The 23,276-nt window shown below is 54.2% G+C and overlaps 1 protein-coding gene across 9 annotated transcripts in view; it reads left to right on the top strand.

Moving 5' to 3' along the window:
- The window catches only part of ALPL (alkaline phosphatase, biomineralization associated), a 70,406-nt gene extending 55,299 nt beyond the window's left edge, over positions 1 to 15,107 (top strand). For 8 of the 9 annotated variants that reach the window (XM_015130212.3, XM_077996176.1, XM_077996192.1 and 5 more), the window contains 7 exons: positions 452 to 627; positions 4,830 to 4,973; positions 6,987 to 7,056; positions 10,471 to 10,605; positions 12,543 to 12,734; positions 13,272 to 13,391; positions 14,103 to 15,107. In XM_015130212.3, coding sequence (XP_014985698.2) covers positions 452 to 627; positions 4,830 to 4,973; positions 6,987 to 7,056; positions 10,471 to 10,605; positions 12,543 to 12,734; positions 13,272 to 13,391; positions 14,103 to 14,368 — 1,103 coding nt within the window. In that variant the 3' untranslated portion in view covers positions 14,369 to 15,107. 9 annotated transcript variants of the gene reach the window in all.
- The last annotated feature ends 8,169 nt before the right edge of the window (positions 15,108 to 23,276 follow it).

Raw genomic sequence — 23,276 nt, 5'->3', positions numbered from 1 at the left:
GGGCTAGCCTGTGGGGTGCAGTCCATAGCCACGCCCCTTCCCTCCTCAGAATTGGGAGGCCCAGCCTGTGCCCCCAGGAGCTTTAGTCAGGGACCAAGGCTAAAACACAGGTGACAAGGCCAACACGCAGGTGACAGAGCCACAGTCCACTTGAGATCCCTCAGGGGTCCTGTGGGCGCCTTGATGAAGGGGAGGACTCCAGCCCGGGTGCTCACATCTCAAGGGCCTTCGGGATGAGGGGAGAGGGTCCCAGAGGCAGTGTTCCAGCTGCTCAGCTACTAGGCTCAGCCACTGCCAGACACCTACTGCTGTGGGTGGGGAGACTGAGACCAGGCAATCCTCCGAACTGAAGGGGGGCCTGTCTTTAGCGGGGAGGGGGAGGGGGAGGGAGGAGGCAGCTGGGACACCCTGATCTGTGGATAAAGCCGAACGTGCCCCTCCTGCACCCCAGGGAAATCTGTGGGCATTGTAACCACCACGAGAGTGAACCATGCCACCCCCAGCGCCGCCTATGCCCACTCAGCTGACCGGGACTGGTACTCAGACAACGAGATGCCCCCTGAGGCCTTGAGCCAGGGCTGCAAGGACATCGCCTACCAGCTCGTGCATAACATCAGGGACATTGACGTGAGTGCTCGGGGGCAGCCGGGCAAGGACGGGGCAAGGCGGGGCCTCTGGTGGGCAGGAGGCCTCAGGCCCAGGCTGGCCCAGAGAAAGCAGCCTGGCCTGGCTCCCCACACACCTGGGAGGCTCCCAGCCCATTAGGGGATTTGCGGTTGGGCAGGCAGGCACTGTGGGATTTCTCTGCGGTGGGGCTGCGGGGTGAACCCTCATGTGACCGCCACCACACCCCAAGAACCAGGCACCCAGGGATGATTCCATAAATTGGAACCTGGTGCTGTGCCCACCTCTGCCCCCCACTACACAGGGAGGTGGTGGTGGCCAAGTGGCGTCTGCCTGCCCTGCGCATTCACATGGGCACAGATGGGCACATTTCTGTACACTCAACCACCAGCATGCCCAGCGAAGAGCTGGTGTGTACAGTGGTTGGTTAGTGCCAGCTCTCTTGTTTAAAATTCGAGTTCCAGACCTCACCCTGCGTTTTGCTAGCTCTGTGACCTTGGGTCAGTTACTTAACCTCTCTGAGGCTTCCCTTTCACAACTCCTTTGTAAACTGTGCCTGCCTCATAAGCTTATGCCAAAAACTGATTAAGATAATCCCTGTGGAGCTCAGCACAAGACCTGAGGCCTAGCGAGTGCCCAGAAGGTGGTGGCACTTATGCAGGAGCCACATGGCCTTGCCCTGAAACACACTTCAACAAACTGAGCTGACTCATGAGGCAGAAGTCATCCATGTGACGCTTGCTCTCTGTTCTTTTCTTTTTTTGTTGTTGAGACAGAGTCTCCCTCTGTCGCCCAGGCTGGAGTGCAGTGGCGCGATCTCGGCTCACTGCAAGCTCCGCCTCCTGGGTTCACGCCATTCTCCTGCCTCAGCCTCTTGAGTAGCTGGGACTACAGGCGTGCACCACCACGCCCGGCTAATTTTTTGTATTTTCAGTAGAGATGGGGTTTCACCGTGTTAGGTAGGATGGTCTCGATCTCTTGACCTTGTGATCCGCCCGCCTCGGCCTCCCAGAGTGCTGGGATTACAGGCGTGAGCCACCGCGCCCGGCCTACTCTCTGTTCTTCAGTGAGAACGCCCGGCTCGTTCCTTTTCAGGCTTTTATTGCCTACTGTGGGGGACTGCTGAGGCAATCTGGGGACTTCTGCCCCTTGAGCCTGGAATGGGGATTCGGTGAGGGGCAGAGAAAGCCCCCCCACCCAGCTATGCCTCACCTCTTTCTCTCCACCACCAGACAAACTCACCTGCCTTCAGCCCTCCATACACTGCCCCCACAAATTTCTGGGGGCCACTTGGCCCCTCTACAGTAGAGACCCATGTCTGCCCTTTTCCCAGCATGGTGGATGAAGTATCCCTTTTCAGGACACACAGTGCTGTTGGCCCCTTTCAGTGAGCAGACATCTGAGGCCAAGCCACTCATCCTGGCTTGCCTTCACCCGACACATGGCCTGGGGTGAGTCCCTTCCCCTCCCTGTGCCTCGGTTTCCCCACCTGTGCAGCAGGAACTGAGAGCCACACTTGCCTGCTCCCAGGGCCGTGGGAAGCCGTGATGAGGTCATGGATGTGAGAACATTTGTTGTACAGGCACAGGGTATAATTACATGGGGACTGCTCCTCAGAGGGGTTTGTCAGGGACAGCCTGAGCAGGGGACAGAAACTTGAAGGAAATTGGAGGGGAGGGAAGATGTTTCAGGTGAGGGGGTAGGAGATGAGGAGGGGGGGTCACAGGGGCCACGTCAGGGGGCACAAGCCAGGGAGTGAATGGGGAGGGAGGACCTGTGTGAGGACCCCTTTCTTTCCTCCTCTTCCTTTCTCTCCCAGCCCCACCTGCGTCTCCATCACCAACACCCCCCCAAAAGCCTCCCAGTCCCCAGACTGTACATGAAACAAAAATCCTGGTGTCCACCCTGAAAATAAATACTGTTGCTTAAAAAGAAAGAAAGAAAGAAAGAAAGACACAAACCCAAACCCCAAAGCCAAACAGCAAGTCTGTTATTTGGAAGTTTAATGAGCCCGTGTGAAGTCGCTGCCGGGCTGGAAACGATGAGGCTCCCTGCAGGAAGATTGGGGGCTTCGTTTCCACTCTGAAGACGCCAAGAGGTCAGGTTCTGTGGGAACAGCTGGGGGGGGTGGGGCAAGGGACCCGTGACCTGGGGTCCCCTTCTCCTTCCCCTCCCCGCCCGCCCTGCTCCCTGAGCTCCTGGCTGCAGCTGAGAGCAAGGACTCTGCCTCTCTGAACCACCTGTCTCCCCACTGGCAGTAGAAATGCCTTCCGGTGGCAGCCACCCACTGGGTCCTGGGGACTTCCCTGGGTGACTGCCTTTCCTCCTATGATGGTTCTGTGGATAGATGTTAGTGGTATTTTATTTATCATTATTTTTCTTTTGAGATGGAGTCTCACTCTGTTTCTAAGGCTGGAGTGCAGTGGTGCGATCTTGGCTCACTGCAACCTCCGCCTGCCGGGTTCAAGCGATTCTCCTGCCTCAGCCTCATGAGTAGCTGGGATTATAGGCGCGCATCACCACACCCGGCCAGTTTTTTTTGTATTTTTAGTAGAGACGGGGTTTCGCCATGTTGGCCAGGCTGGTCTCAAACTCTGGACCTCAGGTGATCCACCCGTTTTGGCCTGCCAAAGTGCTGGGATTACAGGCGTGAACCATCGCGCCCGGCCTATTTTATTTTATTTTTGAGACAGGGTCTCGCTCTGTTGCCCAGACTGGAGTGCAGTGGCGTGATCACGGCTCACTTCAGTCTCAGCCTTCTGGGCTCAAGTGCTCCTCCTGGCTCAGTCCCTTGAATAGCTGGGAGCACCAGTCTGTACCACCATGCCCGGCTAATTTTTGAAACAAATTTTATTTGTATAGACAGGGTCTTGCCATGTTGTCCAGACTGGTCTCAAACTCCTGCCTTCAAGTGATCCTCCTGCCTCAGCCTCCCAAAGTGCTGAGATTACAGGCATGAGCCACCACGCCCAGCCAGTCGCATTTTATGGATAGGAAAACTGGGCTCAGAGAGTTTAGGTGGCAGGCCCTTGATCAGTAGGTGATAGAGTCAGGGTTCAAACCTAAATCTGACTTCAAAGCTCATGGCCATGACCATGGCCTGGATCCAGGCTGGTCCTGGGGCACCTTTCCCACCTCTCCTGCCATTCTGTACTCCTGGCCCTCTATGCATTCTGCAAAACCTAGGTTCTAAGGTGGGAGACAGAGTGGAGGATAGAGCAGGGGACCTATGAGGTGCAGGCCTGGAATGGTGGATCTGGGCCCAGTGTCAGCCAGGCTCTGCACTCCCAAGGTGTCAGCCAGGGGCAGTGGCCCGGGCTGGCGCCCGCGGTGACAAGAGAACACTAGTGTGGTGGTCACCGCAGGCGGCTGCTGTTATGCTCTTGGCCCTATTTTAAAAATAGTCAGGACTTCAAACATGGACTCCCAAGGAAAACAAACAGTCCCGCGTTCGTCTGCCCGCACACACCAGCCGGTGGGTAAAATTAGCCTGGTGGTGACTACACAGCCATGAGGCCCGGCCCCGCTGTTTGCCCAGGCTGCGGTGGGCTGGCTCCCAGCTGTGGGCTGCCCCAAAGACCTCCCTGGCTGGAGCCTCTCCCTGCACGCATTCAGCCTCTCACCGTGGGAGAGGAGGCTCCGGGAGTCCCTGCCCTCTGCTACATGAATACAGCAGGGCCCTAGTGCCATAGCTGGAAAAGCCCTGGGTTTGAATCCTGAATCTGCCACTTCCTGGCTGTGTGGCCTTCAGGGGGAAAAACCCATTTCTGTGCCCATTTTTGAAGTTGGAAAACAGGTGACCAGGGTTTGTTGCAGCCTCGGTATGAAGTTGAGTCAGAATGTATCTTAAGTGTTTAGTGCCTGACACACATTTAAGATACATTCTGACTCAACTTCATACCAAATCTGATGGTCTGATTCTTATTCAAGTGGGAGTTATGTGGATTGCAGGAAGCCAAGTAAGGTAAGTTATCAGCTCCTCCAATATCCCTAGAAGCGCCAAACCACAGTCCCGAGAGACTCATGGTTTCATCTCCCCACAGTGGACAAGTAAGGCTCAGAGAGGACTGAGGCCTGGCTCACCAGGCTGGGAAAGTGTCCACACTGTCCCCAGGGACTCCAGGAGTCCAGGTTCCAAGCCGAGGTCACTGGGGCTTCTGGGCATCTTGGAACCCTGCAGAAGTGATGGCTCCTGTCTCTTTTAGGTGATCATGGGGGGTGGCCGGAAATACATGTACCCCAAGAATAAAACTGATGTGGAGTATGAGATTGACGAGAAAGCCAGGGGCACGAGGCTGGACGGCCTGGACCTCGTTAACATCTGGAAGAGCTTCAAACCGAGACACAAGGTAGCCTGTGTTGGGGCCATGTGGCTGCCGAGGTGGCCTTTGATGGTGAGAGGCTGTGTAACCCCCACTCTGAAGCTCTGTTGTCCTCTATAGAAAGGGCATCAGAATTCTTCCCTCCAGGGGCTCAAATGGACTAAGAGGTATACAAGCAGTAGATAGTTGGTGACTGATCATTTCCTTCCCTTGGAGGGGACATGAGAGAGAGGTGGACGGTGAGGAGGAGGCTGGGCCAGGGAATAACCTGCGTGGACATTCAGTCACCCTGAGCACCTGTTGTATGTAGGCCCCTGGTGGGGCATGCGTGAGACAGAGGCTGAGCCAGATGGCCAAGGAAACATGGAACGCTGTGTGCCTGCATGGGGGATGCCTGGCTCTGTAGGCACCCTGGGGGGACAGACCACAAGGAGGGGCCAAGAAGCCCTGGGCAAGTAGGAGGGCGGAGGGAAGAGGCAGCACTGTATGGATCAGGGGAGGACATGGTTGGCCCCAGTGTGCAAGCCACAGAGGGAGCAGGGAAGCCCTCCACAGTGAGTCCCCCTTGGCTGGGGGACGGAATGGATCGGGGAAGGGAGGCTGGAGGCACCTCCAGAAGGACCCCAAGCTCCGGCTCCTTGGAGCGGCCTCTGGCCCTTTAAATCTGAGCTGCTGGCCTGCGGGCCTGGGGCAGCTGGGGTCTGGAAATGACTGTGGTCAGGGCTGAAGACAGTGGGGAGTAGCCTGGCAGCCACTTTGATGTCACTCTGGGGTTGGGTTTCTGCAAGTTCCAGGACTGGCCCCTGGGGAGGCTTCGTGGAATGAGGCTGAGCCAAGAACAAGGTGGGGGTAGGGACTAGGGAAGGGCCCTGTGGGGTCAGTGGGGGTGTGGGACTGAGTGGCTTTGAACCCTTTCCATCCCTTCTGAGTCAGCTCAGGCTGGGCCAGAGCCCCCTCCCAGCTCAAGCCAGAGAGACACCAGCCTCAGTTTCTCTACGTGGCACATGGGGCCAGAGTTTCGACCTCCTTGCCCAGCTTACCCTGGAGCTCGGTCTAAGCCTCTAAGATGGGGAGAGAGCGTCTACACCATGGCCCCAAGCCTGGCCACATTGGGTATCAGTCAGGTCCCATGTAGGCCCCACATCCCTAGAAAATCGTGCCTTAAGAGTGGGTTTCAGAGTCAGTTTCACCTTTACCATTCGGTGGCTACATGGTCTGTGTGCCTCACTGCCCTTATCTGTAAAGAGGGAGTAACGGGAACAACCTTGGAGACAGAGCACAGGAGAGTCACCTCCAGGAAGCAGGGGCTGGGGGTGGCAAAGCCCCACTTTCTGAGCCTCTCCGCCCTGCTCCCCACAACAGCCCCTGAGGCTTGAAAAGCCACTGATCCCATGGTCATTGCCAAGAGAAGGCAGGGGGTCTCCTAAGGGCACACAGCAGATCCTTGGCAGTGCTGGGACCCTTGGTCCAGGCCAACATGGTGCCCTCTCCAGGCCTGGCCTGGCTGGCTTCTTTCCATGGACTTTATTCCTGGGGAAACAGCCCCACCTTTATCTCCCGTCCTAGATGGGGCCCCCAAAGCAGAACTAGGGCTTTGCTTCCTCCCTGGCACTCCACGGCCTCTGGAAAACACAGCCCAGGCCTGTCAGCCCTCAAGGCCTCTAGAGACCTGTGCCTGGCTCTTCTTTGCCCCGTGATCCCTCCCTCCTGGGATAGCCTTCCTGACCCCAGGCTGTTGAATTCCCACTTGTCCTCCAGGGCCCCATTAGAACATCACCTCCACCAGGAAGCCCTCCCTGGTCCTGTGTCTGGGCTCACGGCCTCCCTGGGCTCTATCAGAATTCTCATCCCCTTGCATTATACATTATAATGTGCTATTGATTCATCATTTCTTGAGGTCAGGGATGGTGGGTCCTCAGGGAGGGATTTTTAAGTGAAGGAAGGAAATAAGTAAAGGCCTCAGACTCCGATAGCTGCTGGGGTCAGTCCTTCCGACTCTCCCTAGCTCCCGGCATGTGCTGACACAGCCCTTCCTCCTAGCACTCCCACTTCATCTGGAACCGCACGGAACTCCTGACCCTTGACCCCCACAATGTGGACTACCTATTGGGTAAGTGGAGGGAGTGGAGTGGAGGATGCATGGCTTGGAGCCTGGTGGCCAAGGCTGTGTGTGGCCAGCACCTGGGGACAAGGCCCCAGCCTGACACTCACTTAGGGGCCTCCACCCTTGGGCTCCAGGACCTGGGAGAAGCAAGGAAGGGGGTTCTGATTCCTGGAATTAGGCCTGAAATCTGCTGGCTGTGCAGGGGGATTAGCCCCATTGGGCACAAGAAGAAACTGAAGCTCAAAGAGGGGAGTGGCACACGGCATGTGGCACAGCCGACAGGGGTATGGCCCAGGCAGGTTGGATCCCTGGCTGGGAACTGGGACTTAACGGCTCCTGGGCTACGGAGCCTGGGACCTGGAGTCAGCTCTACTGTGTGCATGGACAGGGCAGAAGCCAGCCAAGTTATCTCTGCCCATCCTGATGATTGCCCTCCTCCCCAGGCAGTGGGGAGCAGGTGGTGAGGGCACAGGGGCAGCTTCAGGTCTGGTGGGATGAGGCCCTGAGCACCACCACGCAGCTATCTGGGTCTTCTTTTCCAGCTGCCTGTAGTGCCAAGCAAGTGGTTGCAAAATCTCCTGCAGACATTTCCCAAGGAACACAGCTCCACGTCCTGGGTGTCATTAGAGGTTATGGGCTCAGAGCTGTGCACCTGGTGGGTCCTCCAGACACATACACACAGCCTCTTGCTTGCCTGGCTCACACGGCACATACCCAGTACCACACAGGCTGTGCATGCACCCGTGCATCATGCTGGTCTTGCTCATGGATCTTAGAGCCAGAGTGCTGGGTTCAAATCCAGCTCCACCACCTCTAAGCTGTGTGACCTTGGGCAAGTGATTTCTCCTCTCTCTGCCTCAGTTTCCTCTTCTATAAAGTAGGGATAGTGACTCTCCCATAAAATGGAGATAGTGACGGGGCTGGAGACAACCCCTGGGTTGTCATGAGCATGACATGAACTTGTGTTGTATAAGTTATCTGTTGCTGTGTAACAAATTATCTCAAAACTTAGGCCAGGTGCAGGCCGGGCGCGGTGGCTCACGCCTGTAATCCCAGCACTTTGGGAGGCCGAGGTGGGCAGATCCACGAGGTCAGGAGATCGAGACCATCCTAGCTAACATGGTGAAACCCCATCTCTCCTAAAATTACAAAAAATTAGCCTGGCGTGGTGGCAGGTGCCTGTAGTCCCAGCTACTCAGGAGGCTGAGGCAAGAGAATGGTGTGAACCTGGGACGCGGAGCTTGCAGTGAGCCGAGATCGCACCACTGCGCTCCAGCCTGGGTGACAGAGCGAGACTCTGTCTCAAAACAAAAAACAAACAAAAACTTAGGCCAGGTGCAATGGCTCACACCTGTAATCCTAGCACTTTGGGAGGCCAAGGAAGGTTGATCACTTGAGCCCAGGAGTTTGAGACCAGCCTGGGCAACATAGCGAGACCTCAACTCTACAAAAAATTTTTTTAAAACTGGCCAGGTGTGGTGGCGCACACCTTTAGTCCCAGCTACTCAGGAGGCTGAAGTAGGAGGATCCACCTGAGCCCAGGAGGTTGAGGCTGCAGTGAGTTGTGATTATGCCACTGCACTACTGCACCCCAGCCTGGGTGACAGAGCAAGACCCCATCTAAAAGAAAGAGAGGAAAGAAAGAAAGAGGAAGGAAGGAAGGAAGGAAGGAAGGAAGGAGGAAGGGAGGGAGGGAGGGAGGGAGGGAAGGAAAGAAAGAAAAAGAGAGAGAGAAAGGAAAGAAAGAGAAAGAAAGAAAGAGAGAGAGAGAGGGAAAGAGAAGAGAGAGAAAGAAAGAAAGAGAAAAGAAACCAGGTGTGGTGGTTCAGGAAGCTGAGGTGGGAGGCTTGCTTGAGCCCAAGAGTTCGAGCCTGCAGTGAGCTATGATCATGCTACTGCACTTCAGTTTGGGCAACAGAGTGAGATCCTGTCACAAAACAAAACTTAACAGTTTAAAACAAGAGTAGACATTTATTGCCTCACTCAATTTCTTTGGGTCAGGAATCTGGGGATAGCTTAGCTGGGTCTCCCATGAGGTTGTAGTCATCTGAAGGCTTGACTGGGGCTGGCCCTTCTCGGACGGTTCACTCCCATGGCTGGCGAGTTGGTCTTGGCTGTTAGCAGGAGGCCTCAGTTCCTTGGCACATTGCTCTCTGTAGAGCAGCTTGAGTGTCCTCGTCACGTGGTGGCTGGCTTCCCACAGAGATCCAAGAGTGTATACACAGAAGCTACAGCATTTTATGCCCCAACCTTGGAGATCACACAAATGTCATTTCATTTCACTGAAATGTCGTTTCAGTTGCATACAAAGGCTAGTGTGGGAGGAGACCACACAAGCGCGTGAATTCCAGGGGGCAGGGGTTATTGGGCACCATCTTGGAGGCTAGCTTTTGCCTGCTCCAAAGCGCTCACAGCATGTGGCACAAAGTAAACGCTGTATGCACTGGAGCTATTGTTTGGCTGTGTACCCGTTCACAGAGGACAGGATGTTCTGGAAGGACACCAGAATCAGAAGCACCAGCATAGGACACATGGAATTTTGTGCCATGGGCAAGAAACGGATCATTCTCCTTATGTCACAAGTGAGAAAACGGAGCCCAGTGAGCAGGGGGGACAATGATTCCAAACCTTCTGCTGTTTTGCTGCACAGGCCACCATGCCCTTCAAACCCAACATGTAAATGCACACACACCCTAGCAGCCCCATCGAGTCCAGGCTGTGGCCCACTGCCTTGGGGCCACAGTCCTGTGTGCTGAGCCCTGCAGGCTGGAGGCAGACTGACTGATGGATTTGAACCCCAGACCTGCCACTTTGCAGCTGACAATAGCAAGTTATGGAACACCTCTGGGCCTCAGTGCTCCTCCTCTGTAACATGCGCATGGCGATCCTGCCACGCCATAGTGGTGGGAGTGAAGATGAAAGGAATTGGGGCTGGGCACGGAGGCTCACTCCTGTAATCCCAACACTTTGGGAGGCCGAGGAGGGTGGATGACCTGAGGTCAGGTTTGAGACCAGCCTGGCCAACATGGTAAAACCCTGTCTCTACTTAAAATACAAAAAAAAATTAGCCGGTGTGGTGATGCATGTCTGTAATCCCAGCTACTCGGGAGGCTGAGGCAGGGGAATCACTGGAACCCAGGAGGCAGAAGTTGCAGTGAGCCTGAGCCGGGATCACACCACTGCACTCCAGCCTGGACAACAGAGTGAGACTCTGTCTCCAAAAAAAAAAAAAAAAAGGAATTGGGGGCCCAATTCTGGGCCCACAAAAATCACCCAGATAAGGATCCTCCCAGCCACCGTACTCTACCCCCAAGTTGGCTGTGGGGAGCTTGCATCCCCTGAGACACCCCAAGTTCCTTGGGGTCCTCCTAGCAGGGTCACAGCCTCTCAGCATCCGCATCCTCCTGGTGTCCTCCTCAGGTCTCTTTGAGCCGGGGGACATGGAGTACGAGCTGAACAGGAACAACGTGACGGACCCGTCACTCTCCGAGATGGTGGTGGTGGCCATCCAGATCCTGCGGAAGAACCCCAAAGGCTTCTTCTTGCTGGTGGAAGGTAGGAACCCCGGGTCTGCTGAGAGGGGGCTGCTGGAAACATGGCCCTGGTGTCAGGGGATGGAGAAGTCCAGTTCTTAAAGGGAACTGACTGGGTTTGGGGGTGAAGGGAGAGGTCCCTTTAGGAAAATGGGTTGCGGAAGAAGACGGGTGGCTCTGTGGACGCTCCCAGCCCAGCAAGCTGCTCTCCTTTGGGCATAGAGATGCAAGTCAGGTTCACCAGTCCAGGAAGGCTTCCTGGGAGAGGAGGCAGATTTCTCCCCTTTGGTAGTCTTTCTTGGAGACCTGGCCCTGGAGGGGCAAGCAGCCCCTCAACCTCACTGCCCGGAAAGGCAAATCCGCAGGCTCCGGCTTTCCCACGCCGTGCGCCGACATTCCCAGGCTCCTCCAGCGCCGTCCAGGGGCCTTACAGACAGACCTGAATTCTTGGCCTGGCGCTGCCATCTGCTGGCGGTGTGACCTCTACCTGTGCGCTTCTGTTAAGTGAAGCCAAAAATAGCATCTGTCTCCTGGAGAGTGATTCACCTCCACTGTGTTCAGAGACATAAAGTACTTGGAACGGGACCCAGTAAAGAATAAACCCTGTGTTTCTATTACTAGTCTTATGGCTACACAATAGTTAAGGCGGGAACAATAGGAAGTGTGAGGAAGTGATAAAGATTCCAGAAACCTTCCAGTGCTAACAGCCCTTGCCCACCGCAGTTCCTCATGTTGCCCTGCTGACATCGGTATGTATACACACACGCACATGCGCACACGAGTATGTTTGCACATATGCTCCCCACGCATACACACACGCTCAGCCCCTCCGCCTTCCAGAGGCGAGTGTCTGCCAGCCCAGCTTGGCTGCTTTCTTGCCAAACCCCGGGGTTCCCACTCAAGCACAGCGGTCTCGGCCTGGCCCCGAACAGGCCTCTGACGCCGAGGAGCCAGCCAGAAACCAGCGGTGGCGAGCACGGGCTCCCCCGGGAGCAGTTCCCTTTGTGAGCAAGGCCAGAATGGGCCGGCCAGGCCAGCTGCTCCCAGAGCCACAACAAAGGGAGGACCCGCCCTGCCAGCCGGCCAGCCTGCCATGAGGCTCAGGCTGGTGGGAACAGAGGGCGGCCTGGCGCCCAGGACCCTCCAAGCTGGGAGCGTCCACCAGGCAGCGCCCTCCTGTTAGAGAGGGAGGTGTTCCTTTAAGGTCACAGAGCCCTCGGCTGCTGGGCCAAGCCTCCAGCCAGGCCCCTGCACTCACCCGGGGGTGGGAGGTGGGGGCGGAGGCAGCGGGGGTTCAGGTTTCGGCAGGGCTTTGTGGAACCTGCCACAGGCACTGCCCAGGCACTGGGGACTTTCGCCACCTCTGGGAGCTCCATGCTTTCTTTTTAGAGGGGATGATTTGAGGTAGAGATGAAAAACGGGGTTAGGACGAGTCACACCTGAATTCACATCCCGGCAAATCCCACCGTGGGCCTCCCCACGCTAGGCCTCAGTTGCTCCATCTGTAAATAGGACTGATCATATTCCTCTCTCCCAGCACTGCTGTTCAGGGGAAAAGAAACATGGGTGTGTCATGCCTGGCTTGTTGTAGGGATTCCAGCATGCCCCCTTCACTACCTCCCAAAGGCTTCAGTGCCTCCTTCAAGCAGCTAGAGACAGTGCTGGGAGGGGCGGTGGGAGGAGCATAGCTTCCCGGCCTGGTGGATCTGATTACACATCTGGGCTTTGCAGCCCCAATGCGTGTGCCTTTGGCCCCAGGGCTGTCCCTCTCTGGGCTCCATCAGGTTGAATGACTGCGTGAAATGCCTAGGCGGTGGTGCTAGCACAGAGTGGTGTCCAGTGAAGGTTCCTGTCCTTCCCTAGCTAACAAAGGTTAACCCAGCAGCAGTGTCGTGGGGCCGGGGAGCAGATCTTCCTCCCCTCCTCTCTTACCCGAGGCCTTTGCCTTGGTGTCCCAAGGAGGCAGGATCGACCACGGGCACCATGAAGGCAAAGCCAAGCAGGCCCTGCACGAGGCGGTAGAGATGGACCGGGCCATCGGGCAGGCAGGCAGCATGACCTCCTTGGAAGACACTCTGACCGTGGTCACCGCGGACCATTCCCACGTCTTCACCTTTGGTGGATACACCCCCCGTGGCAACTCTATCTTTGGTAGGTGGGCCTTCTTTGGGGTGGACACTCCTGGGGTCTCCTGTCTACCCACTTGGGAGCAGGAGTGGGTGGGAGAGCCAGCAAGCCCAGAGCATGGTAGGGACTCGATGACAACTGGGTGGGGAGGGAGAGTGACTGGGATGGTGAGAAAATACAGGGTGAGGCGGGGGAGTGAGTTGAGTGGTGGTCGGGTGGACAGGCAGGTGGGTGGATGGATGGCCACATTGAGCATGGCTAGGCGAGAACGCGGATAGATGAATGGGGGAGAGGATGGCTGGCTGGCTGGAGGATGGATGGATGGATGGATGGATGGATGATGGATGGATGATGGATGGACAGATGAATGGGAGGGACATGAGTACAATGGGAACTGGGGAATGGTTAGTTGGAAGTAATAAGGTAGCTTCATGGAGGCATTGTGGGGTCCTTCAGAGAAGATCCCAGGGGTTACCATGCCACCAAGAAGCCCAATCTGGGGGCTGGGGACTGTACTCCTGGTACCCCAACATGACCCCTGAACACCCCCTCCCTGTGCAGGTCTGGCCCCCATGCTGAGTGACACAGACAAGAAGCCCTTCACTGCCATCCTGTATGGCAATGGGCCTGGCTACAAGGTGGTGGGCGGTGAACGAGAGAATGTCTCCATGGTGGACTATGGTGAGACCCTCCAGGACCCAGGGCTGGGAGGGGACAGGGCACCCCTCGGGGAGGGGCTTGGGAATAGGGTGTCAGCTTGTGGTCAAGATCAGGGGTCTCAGAATGACTGGGACTTGAGTGAGAACAACCTCAGTTTGAATTGCCTTCTACAGTCTAGCAGCTCTGAGACTTTGGGCATGTGACTTCACCTTTCTCTGCTGCCGTTTCCTCTCTAAAAGGGTTCTTCTACCTTCGAAGGTTGTCTGAAGGACCAAATGGGTCTGATGAGCTTAGCATAGTGCCTGGCAGAAGTAGGTGGTCAATATTTTATACTCATTTTTCTTGGCTCTTTAATATTCCAGTATACAAGACTTTGCAGTTAGTTCATCCCATCCCATATCCTTCATTTGTTCTTGATACTCCCAGTGGTTCCAGGGGGTCTAAAGATGCAGCAATGGTAAGAGTCTCCCTCTCAACTCTCCCTGCTGATCCAAGCAGCCCCAATGAGGTTAACTTTCTCTGTTGGGGGTTGAGGATGCAGACTCCTATGTCAGAACAGGCTCAGATTCAAATCCTGTGGCCTTAGGCAAAATGACTTTCTCACATTGAGCCTCCTTTTCCTCTTCTATGAAATGGGAGCATTCAAGCCAGCCTGGAAGGGGGATGGAAAAGCTGCGTGCGCAGCGCCAGGCCCCTGGCAGGCTCTCAGCAGGCGTTTCTCCTGGCCCACAGCTCACAACAACTACCAGGCGCAGTCTGCTGTGCCCCTGCGCCACGAGACCCACGGCGGGGAGGATGTGGCCGTCTTCTCCAAGGGCCCCATGGCACACCTGCTGCACGGCGTCCATGAGCAGAACTACATCCCCCACGTGATGGCGTACGCAGCCTGCATCGGGGCCAACCTCGACCACTGTGCCCCTGCCAGCTCGGCAGGCAGCCTTGCTGCAGGCCCCCTGCTGCTCCCCCTGGCCCTCTTCCCCCTGAGCATCCTGTTCTGAGGGCCCAGGGCCCGGGCACCCACGAGCCCGTGACACGCCAACTTCCCACTCCCCAGTGCTGCCCACCGCCCGGCAGCCCACCCCGCAAGGGGCAGGGAGGTGGGGGCCTCCTCAGCCTCTGCAACTGCGAGAAAGGGGACCCAGGAAACCAAAGTCTGCCGCCCACCTCGCTCCCCTCTGGAATCTTCCCCGAGGGCCAAACCCACTTCTGGCCTCCAGCCTTTGCTCCCTCCCCGCTGCCCTTTGGCCAACAGGGTAGATTTCTCTTGGGCAAGCAGAGAGTACAGACTGCAGAAATTCTCAAAGCCTCTTATTTTTCTAGCAAACAATTTCTCCAGACCCAGAGGCCCTGAAGCCTCCATGGAACATTCCGGATCTGACCCTCCCACTCTCATCTCCTTCCCTCTAGAACCCCCCAGGCCCTACCATGCTCATGTCCCTGTCCTCAGGCCCAGCCCTTCTTCAGGGGAGATGAGGTCTTTCTCCTCAGGACAAGGCCTCGCTCACTCACTCCAAGGCCACCGGGGTCCCAGGAAGCTGGTGCCTGGGTGGCCATCCTACCCGGCGTGGCCCAGGCCAGGAAGAGCCACCTGGCAGGGCTCACACTCCTGGGCTCTGAACACGCATGCCAGCTCCTCTCTGAAGCGATTCTCCCATTTGGAACGGCAAAAAAAATTTTTTTTCTCTTTTTGGTGGTGGTTAAAAGGGAACACAAAACATTTAAATAAAACTTTCCAAATATTTCTGAGGACAGAGCTGAGTCTTTGTGGTCGGTGAGAAAAAGACTGAAAGAAGCTTATTTCTCTGGGAAGAAATGGCCTCAGGGCCCAGGGTACAGGTGGGTTGGACAGGGTGGAAAGGCCTTCTGCTGTCCTGGGGGTTTCACACTCCCTACCTATGCCACTTTGGACACATTGCTTTGTGTCTCAGTTTTCTTGTCTGTGAAATGGGAGACAACCCACTTCTGGGTTGCTGTGAGGATTAACGAGGAGGCCGGCCGGGCGCGGTGGCTCACACCTGTAATTCCAGCACTTTGGGAGGCAGAGGCAGGCGGATCATTTGAGGTCAGCAGTTCAAGACCATCCTGGCCAATGTGGTGAAACCCTGTCTCTACAAAAAAATACAGAAACTAGCTGGGCGTGGTGGCATGCACGCCTGTAGTCCCAGCTACTCCAGAGGCTGAGGCAGGAGAATCGCTTGAACCCGAGAGGCAGAGGTTGTAGTGAGCCAAGACAGCGCCACTGCACTCCAGCCTGGGCGACAGAGCGAGACTCCGTCTCAAAAAAAAAAAAAAAAGAGGAGTGTCTGTGTGCCCAGAAACCCACAGCAAGGAGGACTTCAGGGGCCCAGTGGCAGCCCGGCTGCATGACACCCACAAACAGCACTACATACCTTGTCCCATGTCATTCATTCAACAATACTGACTACGTGCTAGGCATGGTATTGGGTCTTAAGAATTGTTGGTCGGGCATGGTGGCTCACACCTGTAATCCCAGCACTTTGGGAGGCTGAGGCAGGTGGATCATCTGAGGTCGGGAGTTCAAGACCAGACTGGGCAACATGGAGAAACTCCATCTCTACTAAAAATACAAAATTAGGAGGGCGCGGTGGCACATGCCTGTAATCCCAGCTACTTGGGAGGCTTAGGCGGGAGAATTGCTTGAACCCAGGAGGCGGAGGTTGCGTGAGCCGAGATCGCGCCATTGTACTCCAGCCTGGGCAACGAGTGAAACTCGGTCTCAGAAAAAAAAAAAAAAAGGAATTTGGTGGTGAACATGACAGACAGAAGGCTGAACAGACAGAGGGCTCCTTGCCCTCACAGAGCGTCAGCCTAGCTTAGCAACTGTGTTCTTTCCATTTCTGATATTCACACCTTGGTACTAGACTCAGGACTGCAGCTGACCTTGTGGGGATACAGACTTGTCCAAGTTTGCTCCTCTTGCTTCATTGAAATGAAAATTCCTTTAATAAGGATGACAATCATGACTATTAACACTGATCATTTACAACATGCCGGGTCTGTGCTTGACGCTCTGTGTGGATTCATTGCATTTGATCCTTATTAGGAAATAGGCCCCCATCATCCACATGTATAGGTGAGGACCCTGAGGGTTCGGGAAGTGAGGTGATTGCCCATACACCAGTTAAATATAAACTCATGACATACACCAGTTAAATATAAACTCAGGAAGATGAGAAACCGTATGTCAGAAGTGGACTTCTTCAGGATTGAAAATGCAAACTAAGCAGATTTGTCTCTGAGCTTCCTAGCAGTCCTGACAAAAAAGGGAAGCACAGCCAAGCTGATGCTGGGATAAAAGATGAAACTATAGGCCAGGCACAATGGTGCATACCTGTAATCCCAGCACTTCAAAAGGCTGAGGTTGGAGGATTGCTTGAGGGCAGGAGTTCAAGACCAACTTGAGCAACATCGCAAGACCCTGTCTCTACAAAAAAATAAAAAAATTAGCCAGGTGACACACGCCTGTAGTCTAGCTACTTGGGAGGCTGAGGTGGGAGGATCACTAGAGCCCAGGAGTTAGAGGTTGCAGTGAGCTGTGATCATGCCACTGCACTGCAGGCTGGGTGAAGGAGCAAGACCTTATCTCTAGTTAAAAAGAAAATAGGCCAGGCACGGTGGCTCAAGCCTGTAATCCCAGCACTTTGGGAGGCTGAGGCGGGCAGATCACGAGGTCAAAAGATTGAGACCATCCTGGCTAACATGGTGAAACCCTGTCTCTACTAAAAATACAAAAAACTAGCCGGGCGAGGTGGCGGGCACCTGTAGTCCCAGCTACTCGGGAGGCTGAGGCAGGAGAATGGCGTAAACCCGGGAGGCGGAGCTTGCAGTGAGCTGAGATCCGGCCACTGTACGGCACAGCGAGACTCCGTCTCAAAAAAAAGAAAAGAAAATAAACTGCCAGGAGTGGTGGTTCACACCTGTAATCAAAATACTTTGGGAGGCTGAGGCCGGAGGATCCCTTGAGCCCAAGAGTTTGAGACCAGCCTGAGCAACAAGGCAAAACCCATCTTCATAAAAAATGCAATAATTATGGGGGCATGGTGGCAGGCACCTGTATTCCCAGCTACTTAGCGACTGAGCGGGAGGATCACTTGAGTCTGGGAGGCAGGGGTCGCAATGAATCGAGATCATGCCACTGCACTCCAGCCTGGGCAACAGAGTGAGACCCTGTCTCAAAAAATAATACAGAGAAAAAGAAAATAAACTGTATGCATACATTCTGGCCAGGACCAAGGGGAGACGCCTCATCTGGAATTGTACAATGCAGCATTTTCCAGGTGTTATTTTCACACCACCTTCACAATTGTTGCCATGTCCATACTATTATTTCCCAAACACTCCTTTGAATTCACATTTAAGCAGTCAATTTTTAAGTGTTCCCAGTACCACCTGAAGTCAGTTTACATGTCTCGGGGGTGTGCAAACCATACTTTGTTTTGTTTTGTTTTTATTTCCATAGGTTTTTGGGGAACAGGTGGTGTTTGGTTACATTAGTAAGTTCTTTAGTGGTGAGTTGTGAGATTTTGGTGTATCCATCACCTAAGCAGTATACACTGAATCCAATTTGTAACCTTTTATCCCTCACCCCCTTCCCACCCTTTCCCCCAGAGTCCCCAAAGTCCATCCTATCATTCCTATGCCTTTGCATCCTCACAGCTTAGCTCCCACTTATGAGTGAGAATGTATGACGTTTGGTTTTCCATTCCTGAGTTACTTCACTCACAAGAGTAGTCTCCAATCCCATTGCTGCAAATGCTATTAATTCATTCCTTCTGAATGAGTAGTATTCCATCATATTCATATATATATACACATACACATATACATATACATATATACACATATACATATATACACATATACACATACACCACAGTTTCTTTATCCACTTGTTGATTGATGGAGATTTGGACTGGTTCCATATTTTTGTAATTGCGAATTGTGCTGCCATAAACATGCATGTGCAAGAATCTTTTCTGTTGAAGGACTTCTTTTCCTCTGGGTAGACACCCAGTAGCAGGATTGCTGGATCAAATGGTAGTTCTACTTTTAGTTCTTTAAGGACTCTCCACACTGTTTTCCATAGTGGTTGTACTAGTTTACATTCCCAACAGCAGTGTAGAAGTGTTCCTTTTTCACTGCATCCATGACAACATCTATTATTTTTTGATTTTTTGATTATGACCATTCTTGCAGGAGTAAGGTGGTATTGCATTGTGATACCACCTTAATTTGCATTTCCCTGATCATTAGTGATGTTGAGCATTTTTTCATATGTCTGTTAGCCATTTGTATATCTTCTTTTAAGAATTGTCTATTCATGTTCTTAGCCCACTTTTTGACAGGAATTTTTTTTTTTTTTTTTTGAGACGGAGTCTTGCTCCGTTGCCCGGGCTGGAGTGCAGTGACACGATCTCAGCTCACTGCAAGCTCTGCCTCCCGGGTTCACGCCATTCTCCTGCCTCAGCCTCCTGAGTAGCTGAGACTATAGGCACCCACCACCACACCCAGCTAAGTTTTTGTATTTTTAGTAGAGATGGGATTTCATCGTATTAGCCAGGATGATCTTGATCTCCTGACCTGATCTGCCCACCGGCCTCCCAAAGTGCTGGGTGTGAGCCACCACACCTGGCCTTTTTGTTGTTGTTGTTTCTAATTTGTTTGAGTTCCTTGTAGATTCTGTATATTTGTCCTTTATTGGATGTATAGATTGTGAAGATTTTCTCCCTGTGGGTTGTCTGACAAACCATACTTTATTATCTTGCGCTGGGTTTCCACGGAGACAGAACCTGCGACAGGAATCAGCACAAGTAGTTTGTTTATAAGAAGAACCCAGAAAGCAGCACCAATCAGGGAATGAGGAAGCAAGACAGGAAAGGGAAGGATGTTGAGAAAGGTGTGTTTTTAAACAGGTTGCCACTGAGGCTGGCCAGGTCTCAATCCCACGAAGGACCTCTGGGAGAGAGTGTAGGAGCGACACTTCAGAGATATCTCACCCAAGGGGCGAGGGAGCAGGGGTATTTATTCTCCAACTCTCACCTCTCATTGGCCGAGGGCTGCTCCTGAGGAAATTAACACTGGCACTTCTGACCTTCCCCATGAAGGGCTGACAGAAAGCCCCCAGGCCTGGTGCTGGAACATCAACTGCTCAAAGGACACAAACCAACAGCTTCTGTTGAACTTTGGGATACACTGCTGGGGTAGAAAGCACGAACTGTGTGTCAGAGAGATAGGGGTCCACATCTCTGCTCCATCACTTTCTCAGTTCTACGAACTTGGGCAAGGGATTCAGCTTCTCTGACGCCCTGTGTCTAGTGATGCCTAGCACGTAGTGAGGACTTAGGACCCCATTAGGAGCCAGGAGCTCTTCCTGCCCACACTCCCGGCTGTGGGATGATGTGTCCTTCAAGAAGCGGTCACTGAGGTGCTCAGGCACCCATGGCTTCAGCATCCCACGCTCAGGCTGGGCCCTGGGTCACTCATCACCTTATATTTGAACTATTATGGGCCCTGAGTCCTAATTGGAGCCGGAGTTCAGGCATAGGTCCCAGCTCTATTCACAACTAGGGCCTGTGGCCGTGGACCTAGACCCTAAGGCCCACAGCACGGGGGTTTCTGCTGCCCTCAGATGCCTTCTCCCAGGGGAAGAACAAAGATGAGCCGACACACCCTCTTGTATTCACTGAGATAACCCTGCCTTCTGTTAAAGGTAAATTCAGAAAACTCAGTTACTTGACACCTGAGGATGTATTCTTACCTCCAATATCAGCGCCCCTGCTCAGGTGGCTGGGACGCAGGATCTTTCCAGGGGTGGCTCTGCCACCCTCTGTAAGTTCTGGATATCCTTCCTATCTGGCCAGCACCTTGATGGTGGGAACCACACCTGCTTTTTAACCACTTCATCCTGGAAGTGACACACATCACTTCCACCCTTAGTGCATTGGCAAGAACCGGTCCTGTGATCCTTCCCAGATGCGAGGAAGGCTAGGAAATGCCGACTTCACTTGGGCAACTGCTGCCACCAACACCAACACAGCAGGTTCTCATCCTGGGGGCAGAATCACCCCCACATCAGTTGAAAACCTCTGCTCTGTAGGAAGGAAGAGGTGTGGGAGGCTGGGATGGTCAACTTGGCTCAGGCTGGAGACATCCTCCGACTCACACACTCCCCAGCCATTGCTGAGCACGGGTGCCATGTTTTAAAACATTGGGGGCCAGGCACGGTGGCTCACACCTGTAATCCCAGCACTTTAGGAGGCCCAGGCAGGTGGATTGCTTGAGCCTAGGAGTTGGAGACCAGCCTGGTAACATAGTGAGACCCTGTCTCTACCCAAAAATAAACAATGAGCTGGGCATGGTGGCGCAAGCCTGTAGTTCCTGTACTCAGGAGACTGAGGTGGGAGGAAAGCTTGAGGCCAGGAGGAGAAGGTTGCAGTGAGCCAAGATCACACCACTGTACTCCAGGCTAGGTGACAGAGTGTAACCCTGTCTCAAAAAAATAAAATAAAATAAAATTGGGAAATTCTCTATAAGATCTGGGATTCTGGCTTTAAAAAAAGGGTGATCCAGCTAGCAGAGGACCCCACATTTCTGCAGGGCAACCGTCAGTTGGAGCTGAGCGACAAGCCTGTCAGGGGACTGTGCTCTTCTGGATACCACAGCCCCCAGTGTGTCCTGTATTCTGACACTGGGCCTTCAGATGTAAGTCACCTGTCTGGCCATGGTAGAGACCAGGCTGTGGCCCCTGCCTTATTGAGTACCACACCCTGTGCCGCAGTCTTGCCCAGGGAATAAACAGTGGACAAGTCCAAGGCTGTCCTCAAGTTCATATCTCATGACAGAGACTTACGGAGACCACCCCAGTGTGTGGCGAAGCCAGGAGCTGTGGGGACAGGAAGGGAACATGGTGGGGGCAGGTGCACAGGGCACAGAGGGCAGTGAGTAAGCTGAGGCTTAACAAAGGGACGAGGACCCAGGGAGTGAGGATACTGAGGGTAATTCAGAGGGAAATGCTGTGGGGAGAGGTGGGCAGAAGGGCCTCAAATGCCATTTGGAGAAGCTGGGGTTGACCGTGAAGACCCTGGGGAGGCATGGAAGGCTCTGGAGCTAGGGAGTCAGCATTGTTTTTGAAAGATCATCCTGGTTGGGCTCATGCCTGTAATTCCAGCACTTTGGGAGGCTGAGGTGGGTGGATCACCTGAGGTCAGGAGTTCAAGACCAGCCTGGCCACCATGGTGAAACACTGTCTCTATTAAAAATACAAAAATTAGCCAGGTATGGGAGGCTGAGGCAGGAGAATTGCTTGAATCCGGGAGGCGGAGCTAGCAGTGAGCCAAGATCACGCCACTGCACTCCAGCCTGGGTGACAGAGAGAGAGACTCTGCCTCAAATAAATAAGTATCATCCTGGCCATCAGTTTCAAGGGTGCATCAAGCAGAGAAACTGGAGGCCAGGAGACCCACCCAGAGACTGCTATAATAGACCAGGCAGCAGAAACTGGAGCTGTGGAAATGGAGAGGGGAGGGACAAGCCCCAAATTTGGCCCTGTGAATCCCAGCTCCTGTTTATCAAGAAGGAAGCCAGCCCAGCAGGTGAATAGAAGGATTATGAGCAAATCAAATGCTCTGGGATGGAGAGCAGGAGGCAGTAAGGTGCCTACTGTGTGCCACATACCCTACTGAGTGCTGAGACCTGGCAGTGAAGTTGTTGCCTTGGGGTTACATGCTCTACATCTGCCCATCCTGTGAAGTGGGCACCCTCCATTTCACAGATGGGAAAATCGAGGTTCGGCAGGATATAGTGACCTGCTCCTGGGCCCGTGGCTTGTAGGTGACAGCTGCAAGTTGAACCCAGGACTCCTTGGCTCCCAGCCCGTGTTCTTCTCCTTGTCTCTGGGGCTCTAATCTCTCCAAGGAAAACAACCCCAGCCCCACGAGCCACAGAACCGTGGGCTCCCTGGGCCCCCCAGAAGCCCAGAAGCGACCATGGGGGGTGATGAGACAGCAGCATTTGTAATTAACCCTGTGGCTGAACCGAAGACCTCCCAGCAGGATCCAGCCAGAGCCCATCTCGGGGGAAGGCGGGTGGGGATTAAGTTCTCAGAGGAGGATTTGGGCTCCCGAGTGCCTGTGTGGCTTCCTCTGAGCCTTGCGGGGACTCTGCCTTGATCACAGCGCCAGGCCCTTTTCTGGCTTCTCAGCAGTCTGTGAACCTTGAGATGGGGCGGGCACACGTGGCGTCCCCAGCCAAGCAGGGGACGGGCCGGACCCGGTCCTCCAGTGTCACCTCTCCCTCCTGCCACTGGAACCGAGGCTTAGAATCACTGAGGTGGTGGGAACAAAGCCGCGGGCACAAGAGTAGACATTTCTACAGTGTTCCCTGCTGCCCAGGCGCTGTTCTTATGTTTTTCACAGCACACATTAGCTCATCTTCCCCGCAACCACCCCTGGAGGGCAGGGACTATGATTACCCCCATTTTACAGATGAAGAAACAGAAGCAGAAATGATTAAACTTATCGGAAGTCACAGCACTAACAAGGGCCGGAGCCAGGACTCTAGCCACGCAATGCGGCTCCAGAGTACAGGATTTTAATCACCCCGTTGCATCCCCTGGCGTCAGGCAGGGCTGTACTTCAGGACGGGCTTTCCCCATTCCCAGTTGCGCCCACGTCGCGTCTCCTCCCGGAGTCTCAGTTTCCTGTGCTGTGACTGCAGGCGGAGAGGAGGCTCAGCGTCTAGGGGTGAGTCACCACGTGCCCATTCTCTGCTCCTAGGGTCGGAGCCTGGCTAGTCACTGCCACCCGCTGGCTGGAGTCCAGTGCCCTCATCTGTGGACTCCTTGATCTTGAAGCCGCAGCCTCCCATGTGCTGTGGTATGGGCAGGCA

Source organism: Macaca mulatta, chromosome 1, assembly GCF_049350105.2.
Source record: "Macaca mulatta isolate MMU2019108-1 chromosome 1, T2T-MMU8v2.0, whole genome shotgun sequence".
In the NCBI taxonomy this organism is placed as follows: domain Eukaryota; kingdom Metazoa; phylum Chordata; class Mammalia; order Primates; family Cercopithecidae; genus Macaca; species Macaca mulatta.
This window is presented reverse-complemented; position numbering and strand designations above follow the sequence as displayed.